The 9,117-nt window shown below is 41.1% G+C and overlaps 2 protein-coding genes across 3 annotated transcripts; one reads left to right on the top strand and one right to left on the bottom strand.

Moving 5' to 3' along the window:
* Positions 1-553: 553 nt before the first annotated feature.
* Positions 554-5,361, top strand: prdx2 (peroxiredoxin 2). Its single transcript, XM_057844678.1, has 6 exons — positions 554-678; positions 1,738-1,862; positions 1,937-2,090; positions 2,457-2,579; positions 2,896-3,026; positions 5,025-5,361. Exons 2-6 carry the CDS (start codon positions 1,760-1,762, stop codon positions 5,105-5,107), a joined length of 594 nt encoding a protein of 197 aa, XP_057700661.1. The 5' UTR covers positions 554-678; positions 1,738-1,759; the 3' UTR covers positions 5,108-5,361.
* A 658-nt stretch (positions 5,362-6,019) lies between these two features.
* Positions 6,020-8,831, bottom strand: junba (JunB proto-oncogene, AP-1 transcription factor subunit a). 2 transcript variants are annotated; one of them, XM_057843612.1, is made up of 2 exons: positions 8,672-8,831; positions 6,020-8,451 (listed from the first exon to the last, which is right to left on the bottom strand). In XM_057843612.1, the coding sequence occupies exon 2, from the start codon at positions 8,411-8,413 to the stop codon at positions 7,496-7,498; it is 918 nt and encodes a 305-aa protein (XP_057699595.1). In that variant the 5' UTR covers positions 8,414-8,451; positions 8,672-8,831; the 3' UTR covers positions 6,020-7,495. The 2 variants fall into 2 exon arrangements, with proteins under 2 accessions (XP_057699595.1, XP_057699594.1); XM_057843611.1 differs by having other exon boundaries at positions 6,021-8,803.
* Positions 8,832-9,117: the final 286 nt, after the last annotated feature.

Here is a 9,117-nt window from a genome sequence, read left to right as displayed (position 1 = left end):
CGTTTTACCCTGAAACCCCCCGTTTACAGACGTCGCGCAACCCAGCCATGAACACAAGGTAAGTAATTATATTTATTATGCAAAATGTTTGTCATTTTTAGCATTGAATCATTAATTGATGTCTAATATTTTGTAAAAAAAAAAAAAAAAAAAAAAAAAAACGACTTTAAAAAAATTATTCAGTCGCATATTTTAAACTTTTAAACAAATTACGTCACAATGAGAAAAATGGTGTCTGTAAAAAAGCCATGGATATCTACCTCATAATTATCCCAAAATTGTATTTTTTTGTTACTTTTGCATATTCCCTGAGATGTTAGATGATAGTCAGCATTTGCGCTCTGAATTCTATGTGAAAGTGTCATCTGTTTTTTTGTAATGCAAATGTAATCATTAATAAATGAAATATAAAATTAACTTGAAGATGGTCCTTGAAATATATTTAGAGCTTTTAGAAGTTTGAAGACTGGACAGTAAATTCTTTGATTCCGCAAAAATGTCAAAAATTTCAACCGCAGGTGGTTGTAAATTTATTTTGTAGGAATGTATCACTTCCGGCACCGTGGCACCGCCTACTTATTCGCGCAACCTCAATTTCGCTTCTTCTGACTTGAATCCTTCCTCTGACCATTGTGAGCTGTTGAATCGCCGACAACTTCGCTTTGGGTTTGCAGACAGGTGAGAACTTGGACGTTATCTCAACTTTGGGCTTGTTTCAATATGCAACCAATGCGTGGCCGGAAGTAAATGCCGTTTGTTATGAAACAATCTTAAATGTGGTTAGCCGACAATTGAAAAGCTAACATGGAGCTAGGCATGCAGTGCGGGTCTCTTGGTACTTGCGTTACTCCAGGGTGTGTGGGGGGCCTAATGCTTTTTTTCTTTGTCCCTACCACGGCTCACACGTCCTCTTTCGCACCAGTAGTTGCGAAATTAATGCTGCGCAATGAATTTTATTGCCCATTTTAATAGTAGCCAACAAAGCTCAAGTTAACAATGGCAGCAGAACCTGTCATAAATATCCAATTTATAACATCTCAATTTAGAAAGGCATTTGATGCGTTGACTAAAGGTTATTCTCTCTCTTTTTTTTTTTTTTTTAAATAAATTGCCGAAATCCGTACCCAGTTTATTTGCTAATAGGCTTTTGTTCCCTGCTGGTTCATCATGACTTGCATGTGACTCCGTGGTTTAGCTCACTGAGCGTTAAAGCAGTGCTCTGATCCCCTAAAGACCTAAAAACAGTCTTTTTAAAAAAAAAAAAAAAAAAAAAAAAAGCCCCTTGGAAGTCTCAAAGCACTGAGTGTAATTGCATGTTAAGTCATTGCCTGGCATTGACAAAAATAGACATCCAGTTCATTTAAAATGGGAGGACTAGCATTGAATGCTCATCTTTCAAAACCATTGACGTTGCTCCATTTCCAATCCATTTTGACTGTTGGCATCCATCACTCACAGTAGAAAATGGATTGGACAGCTACCGTCGTCAATGGCAGCCAATGTATTAAAAAGTAAAATGTGTTCCTCCTTTGGCCAATATGCACCCTCCCACCAATGGGTTCATCAATAGTGAACGTCCATTCCATTTGAAGTTTGAGGTTGGCAGCGAATGAACGAACATTCCACATCAAATGGATTGGCTGTTTAGCACTGTCAATTGCAGCCAAGTGTTAAACAATAAATACATCATATCCTCATTACATCCAGATGTCCTCACTTTTATTTATTTACTTTCAGTCATTTGGCATCACCACTCACCATGTCGTCTGGAAATGCTGTCATCGGCAAGCCTGCCCCAGCCTTTAAAGCCACAGCTGTAGTCAATGGACAGTTCAAGGACATTCAGCTGTCTGACTACAAAGGTAGCATTGCTTTTTGTACACTCATATTATGTTGTTATTTTTTTTCACATGATTACCCCTTCTGTACGATTCAGGAAAATATGTGGTGTTTTTCTTCTACCCTCTGGACTTCACATTTGTCTGCCCCACTGAGATCGTGGCATTCAGCGACCGAGTGGACGAGTTCCGCAAAATCGGTTGCGAGGTTCTCGCCTGCTCTGTCGACTCTCACTTCAGTCACTTGGCCTGGTGAGGAATGGTTTTTATTGGCGCACTTTCATGTAGTTTTGGTGGCTTTAAGAAGCACCGCCCCGCCGGGTCAGGTTATCGGCGGGCGGTCCGTTTCTCTGTGTACAACAGATAAGTTCCCAGTGATGCACTGAGAAGCTGCAAGTGTCTTATCAAACTTTAATTTTTACATGGAGGCTTCTGGAAGATGTAATATTTAGCGATTATGACACACTTTCACTTTTGAAATGTATTTAGTTGGTAATTATTGTTATCCTTTTATCATTTTTCACTTGGCTTGCAAGTGTTTTTTAAATTCTTTATATATTTTAATAAGTAATTGAATTTGTGCAGTTTTGATGTACATGCTTCCGTCTCCCCCGCTAGGATTAACACACCACGGAAGCAAGGAGGTCTGGGTAACATGAAAATCCCCCTTGTGGCAGACCTCACAAAGAGCATTTCCAGAGACTATGGCGTGCTGAAGGAGGATGATGGCATTTCGTACAGGTGTGAGGACTTGGAAAACAAAAACAATGTTGAAGTGTCACCCAATTTAGCTCTTAAAAGGTGCTATCAATGTCGACCTTTGTTAAACGTCCCTATGCTCACTTACCCTTATCCCACAATTCTGGGTGGCTTCATATTGGCTATGTACTGAGTATTATTACAGAAATGTTAAGATTTGGCATTGGATTCTCAAATTAGGAACATAACAAGGTTTAAGAAAAGCTAGCAAAATCCTAATATATAGATGGGCAAAAAAGATGGCAGTCATGCATACACAAAAATAAGTTGAACCTCTATCTTCTGTCTCGTCTCTCAGGGGACTGTTTGTGATTGACGACAAAGGCATTTTGAGGCAGATCACCATCAATGACTTGCCGGTGGGTCGCTCTGTGGATGAGACCATGCGCCTTATCCAGGCATTCCAGCACACTGACAAATATGGTGAAGGTGAGTTGAAGAGGATCTAAAACACTGATGTTTATTTCCAATATACCACAATTTAACAGTTGTGATTTGTTTAAATGGCACTAGCTTCTGTCTGAAGAATTCATTTCTATTCTTCAAATTTTTTTTCTAGATACGTGTTCATGTTAACTGACCGTTTTGGCCGCATGCATTTTTGTCATAATTGAGCCTTAATTTGTGAATACCCCAAAGATTGGACTTCCTGGTAACCAGTGGAGGCGTGCGAAATTTCTGATTCTTAGATTATTCGCGATTCGGCCGTGGAAGAGTCGAGAATGATTCACAAACATTCAAGTTCCGATTATTGAATTATACCAGGTAAAGCGGAAATAAAACGCAGTCAGCACAGTCTTCAGGACGCAATGAGTAACGGACTGAGAGTAAATATCATATTTAACTCATGCCGCTAGATTAAAAAAACAATAATACCTGACTGCGGCCGTCGGTGTCAACCACTACAAACGGCGCCCAGTTGCTAGTTGCTACAAACATACGGCAACATGCAGCTATGGTAGATATCACATATATCTAGAACTAGATGTGAAAAGGCAGACGATGGCCGCGTTAGAACATGTACCAAGAACTAGATGCGAAATGACACTTTCCCGCGCTAGTAAACTGGCGCCATTTTAAAGCAGTAGACTTATCTAGAAAGATCTGTTGTAGCGAACCTAATTACTTTTTATCTAAAAAAATTTTTTAAAAAACTAAATCAGCAAAATCTTGACTTGAATCTATCGCAACAGTTTTAAAACTTTCACATGTCGAAAGTAGACAGAAGGGAAGTTATGGAATAACGGAAGCAATTTTAACAACTTTAACGGTTGATTTGCAACATTAAATTAATTGAATGTAGTTTAAAGCTGCTGATACAAAATGGGGACTTGAGTATTTTAGTTAGTTTTTTAACTTGATACTAAAATAGTTTGGTTTAACCTGAGAGGATTTTTGAACAATTTTGGAACTAATGTACAAAAAATTAAAAGCAAGGGGGTGCATCAATAATCGGATCGGAGCCTCTGAATCGTAAGGTGCCCATAGATTCCCACCTCTAGTAACCAGTGGTGTTAATAACGGTGTTAGAGTATAACGGCGTTACTAACTGCGTTTTTTTCAGTCGTGAGTAATCTAATTAATTACTTTTCTCATCTCTGCAATGCCGTTACCGTTACTGAGGATGTAAAGGCGTGCGTTATTATGTAGGTTGAATGATGAGAGAAAAGTCTTGAGAGACACAGACTCACAGAGAGAGCAGAGCAGGAGGAGGTAGGGGAGTTCTGAGGACTGTAGATATCACATGTATAGAGAGCTAGATGCGAAATGATACTCGCCGGCATTAGTAAATAGCCGACATCTTAAAGCAGGAGACGTCTCAGGAAGTCTCTGTTCCTAGCAAACCTAAGTAACTTTTTATCTAAAATACTCCTAAATTGGCAAAATCTTTACTTGAATCTATCTTTAAATGATGAAACGGTTTTAAAACTTTCACATGTCGAAAGTAGACAGAAGGGAACTAATGCAATAATAGGAGCGATTTTAACAACTTTAACTGTTGATTCACAACATTAAAATGACTTTCAAACATAGCAAAGGTTACTATCTAGTTATCGCAATATCCACAATACCTCTGTCTAGTTAAGTTCAGGGTAAAGAATTGAGCTCGAGCCAACTGTCTCAAAAACCCCTTGAACTTTACATAGTGTGCCTTATGGTTTTTTTTTTTTTTTTCCATTGGAATGAGAGAAAAAAAAAAGTAACACTAGTTACTTTGCAAAGTAACTAATTACTCTTACATTCAGGTAACTGAATTACAAACTTACTTTTTGGGAGAAGAAATTTTTTAACTGTAATTAATTTTTTAAAAGTAAGATTAACAACACTGTTGGTAACCCTACGGGTTTTGACTTTTGGACTTTGTGCATTTATACCACTGTGTGTAAATTACTGATACGTGAACAAGCACTTTGTCCTCTCTCACAGTGTGCCCCGCGGGCTGGAAACCAGGCGGTGACACGATCATCCCTGACGTTGAGAAGAGTAAAGAGTTCTTCTCCAAGCAGTAAATGTGAAGGTCACTTCACCGTAACAGCAGCACTTTCCTTCTGATGAAATGTGCTTCTGTAGAATTGTCATAAGTGACTTCCTACTTAGCCAAAGCCCAACCTATTACTGGTTCGATACTTCTCTTTGTATGTCCACTGGAGAGACGATCTCCAAGTCTCAAGCACTGAAAAGTTCATTTCCTTGTTTTTCAGAAAAATACCGAGAATTTCATTTTTTCTAATTTTGCCACTGATTAAAGCAGTAGGAATGAGAAGCGTGTTTGTGGTTTGAATGTTGTACTACATGTTACCTCTAGAGGGTGCCACTTGTTTGATATTGTTTCCCCAGCAGTTCATATGGTAAATGGTGTTATACTTATATAGCGCTTTTCCACCTTTCAAGGCGCTCAAAGCGCTTTACACTAAACTAAGGAAACTATTTTACATGAAAAATAAATCTCAGGTCACATGACTACAAAATTTTTATATATTTATACACTGAAATCAAGAAAGCGGTTGACCTTCAAAATGTTAAGTTATCAGCTTTTCCAGCAGCCCCAGATAAGAACTGTTAAATCCTGTCTGTTATAGATATTTTCCTCTTACTGTGACCTAGTTCTATTACAGTGTAAACTGCACCACTTCTCGTAAATTCCATAACTGTTGACAAGCAGATCTGCTTGTTTATCTGAAACTTTAACTTGAACGGTTCCCCTGTTTTGACTGCTTGTTTGGGGGAAACTGAAAGCAGAACTGGGGAACTCCCATAGCTCATTGACAAACCATCTCGCACTCACAGACGATATGAGTGTGGTGCTGCGGCCTCTCTGACCAGCATTGTAGGAGGAGGTTCCCGGAAACCTATCAATGTCGTGACGTTTGTGAGGAAAAAGTTCCGTGTTAAGGAGTGTTAGTACGTCAATAGAAAAACAAGCCTCTGTGGGGCGTTCAAGGTCGAGAAACTGATTTGCTGACAGAGCAGATGATCGCTAGTGTTCTCGGGAAATTCCGAGGAGGTGACATTTTCAAAACGCCGAGAAAACTATAAAGAAAAGACATTTCTCAATTGCAACTTTTTTTTTAACCCTTCATAGGGCATACAGTTAACTTACTGGCTGCCATTGATGTTGCTAGACGTCCGATCCCTTTTGAATGGGAGGGCTTGTCACGAATAGTTGCTGCCATCAGCCTTCCCAGCCAAGAATGATTGGACGTCTAGCGCCGTCAACGGCACTGAGATAAGCATTCATTGCCAGTCCTCCCACAGTCTCAGTTTAAAGGAATTGGAAGTCTATCACTGTCAGTGGCATTGAATTACTGTGAATCCCCCTGCCCAAAAAATGAACTTTAGAATGTTATTGGGGGGCATAACCAGAATGCATTTCTTGTATCTTAATTTGGTGTTATTCACTTTGTATTTATAATAGTTAACCCTTTATTGGGCGCTCATTCGCTGCCATTGACAGTGCTAGACGTCGAATCCATTTTTACTGGACGAGGCTGGCAGTAAATGATCGCTATTAGCCATCCCAGTCAAAATGGATTGGACGTTATGTGGCACGGAAGCAGGAGCATTCCAGTTCCCAGTTTAAACGAAGTGAACGTATACTGTTGCCAATGGCCAGCAATGTGTTAAATACATTACTGTTTTTTTTTTTTTTTTTTCCATTTTAATTTGATCAATTTTGGGTTAACATTTTAGCATTTATCATTTTTTTATTGACCAAAAATGGTAAAAAGATTTTTTTTTTTTAACTTTAGGGTGTTATGCGGAGCCTTTTTTAATTAATTAATTTTTTAAATTTGATTAAATTGGTATTCATCATTTTTTATTGACCAAAAATAGTAAAATTTCCTTTCAAGTGTTTATAACACTTGAAATAATATATTTATACAAAAGAATAATTGAGAACATGTCAATTTTTTTAATTACCAAAATTTTTATCAACATATTAATAAAATTAATAATTTTGGCTTAATATTTTGAGCCACCATGAATGTGGACATAAGGTCTTGATGGGGTTTTTAATTACTGAATTAGTAAAATGCCCTATAAAGGGTTTATAACACTGAATATTTAAGTAAAAGAATAATTGCTGATAATATATGTCAAGTTTTTTTTAATTACCAAAAATAGTCACATGCCCTTAAGGGTTAAATATACTGTATACAGTTACAAAAAGAAAAAAAGATCAGGCTCAGCCTGACAACGGAAATAAGTTACATATCATAATATACAAATTCAAATGTAAACAGAACATCTTGTTTTGCAAAATGCCCACGGTGTTTGTTCATTTTCACTGACTTTTGTCAAGCTACTCGAGCCACAAAAATCCAATTTCATGTGCTGTCAGTGCAGTTCCTGTTATAGTCCAGTGTTTTCAAAGCGCTCCGCGTGGCGTCCTCAAGTCAGTAGGATTTGACTTTGGGGGACACCATAAGTTGACAGCCGCTTCTCACGTGCGTCATGACCTTCTGTTTAAGTTGCTCCACCTGCTCCCGCAGGAGTGACGCGGTGTTGGACAGCCCCGCGTTATCCGTTTTCAGCACCTTGACTCTGTCCTCTAAACGGGCGATGCGCTCCAGCTTGCGCCGCCGACATTTGGACGCCGCCAGCCGGTTTCTGAGCCGCTTGCGCTCCGCCTTGATACGCTCCTGGTTCTCCAGGTCGATGGGGGACATGGGCGGCGAGCTGTTGTCGCTGCTCTGCATGTCCGGGACGGTCTGAGGTTCCTCTTTGAGGCCGCCGAACCGCGGCGCGTGCAGCCCGGCGCCGGCCAGCGAGTGCTGGAAGGGATGGGAGACGTGCGCCGTGCCCTGCGAGTGCGCGTGTGGGTGTGGGTGATGGTGGGGGTGGTAAGGGTGGTGAGGCAGGTAGCTGATCGTGGCGGACGGGTAAGTGACGCCCGACGACAGGCTGGTATTCGCGGGACAACTGCCCAGGTTGGTGTACTCGAGCGGTTCCGCCTGCATGGGCGAGCCGAAGACCGAACCGGGCGCCGAGCAGGCTACGACCCCGCTTCCGATGGACACGTTAGGTGGCGCCATTTGGTTCATCTTGTGCAAGTCGTCCAGCGCCTTGACGAAGCCTTCAGCGAAGCCCTCTTGCTCTTCAGTGATCCCGCGGTTGTATAGGTACTGGCTCGGTGTCGGCGTGGTGGTGATCAGCCCGTTGCTGTTCTGGATGATGAGTCGCTCCAAATCCGGCGAGGCGAGTTTGAGGGAGCCCGAATCCGCCGTCACCGCCGAATACAACTCGGAGTCGGCGCGCAGGTGCTGAGACTTGAAGTTGGAGCTCCGATAAGGATCGGGCAAATTCAAGTTCATGTTCTGCTTTAGTAACTTGTAATCTGGCAGGGCTGCGCCTGGATGGCCATAAGCAGAGAGAAACGAGTCGTCATAAAAAGGCTGTTCCATTATTGTCGACATTTTCGCTTTTAAATCAGACAGGTAAATAGGCTACAAGAGTTCGTGAAGGAGTCCCAACTCAATCTTCAGCACGTTCCGGTGTAGTATTAGTGTTTTTAAAAACAGCAAAACTTCCAAAATAGTTGAACTCTACTATACCAAGTCGTCGATTTGTACCTTTAGTTGGAATCAAAGCGCAGTCCAGTGACTAATTCAGATGTTTTCATTCCACTCGTGTGTTGGTGAGTCTTTAAATTTGTACACCTGTCTGATCGTCTCGCTTGTTTCCTTATTTATGAGAAACTGCCGACCAGTTTCTCCCTATTTATGCGTTCCGGACGTGAGCGCGCAACATCCCGGAGCGACGCTCGATCCGAGGCCCTGATTGGCCGCGTTTCCTCCTGGTCCCGCCCCCAGGATGTCAGTCGTGCGTAATGACGCACGTTGCCGGTAATCACCACTGTAAACACGGCGAGAGCCTTTCTGCCGGAGGAAATATTGAAAATATAAATATGACACGCAAAAAATTGGATTTTTGCGATCACAATTTCTTGTCAACGAGCCTCGCGGGTCCAGTTCAGCACAGCCATATGTGCCTAATGTCTAATCTGTAGGCACGTTCG

The sequence above is a fragment of the Corythoichthys intestinalis genome, chromosome 8, assembly GCF_030265065.1.
Source record: "Corythoichthys intestinalis isolate RoL2023-P3 chromosome 8, ASM3026506v1, whole genome shotgun sequence".
In the NCBI taxonomy this organism is placed as follows: Eukaryota; Metazoa; Chordata; class Actinopteri; order Syngnathiformes; family Syngnathidae; genus Corythoichthys; species Corythoichthys intestinalis.
Note: the sequence above shows the minus strand (reverse complement) of the source record. Positions and strands in the feature narration are given on the sequence as shown.

Coding starts and splice junctions, on each gene's coding strand:
- junba (XM_057843611.1), bottom strand. CDS start 8,515: ATGTCGACAATAATGGAACAGCCTTTTTATGACGACTCGTTTCTCTCT.
- prdx2 (XM_057844678.1), top strand. CDS start 1,760: ATGTCGTCTGGAAATGCTGTCATCGGCAAGCCTGCCCCAGCCTTTAAA. Junction 1,863..1,936: donor TCAGCTGTCTGACTACAAAG/GTAGCATTGCTT, acceptor TGTACGATTCAG/GAAAATATGTGGTGTTTTTC. Junction 3,027..5,024: donor CACTGACAAATATGGTGAAG/GTGAGTTGAAGA, acceptor CCTCTCTCACAG/TGTGCCCCGCGGGCTGGAAA.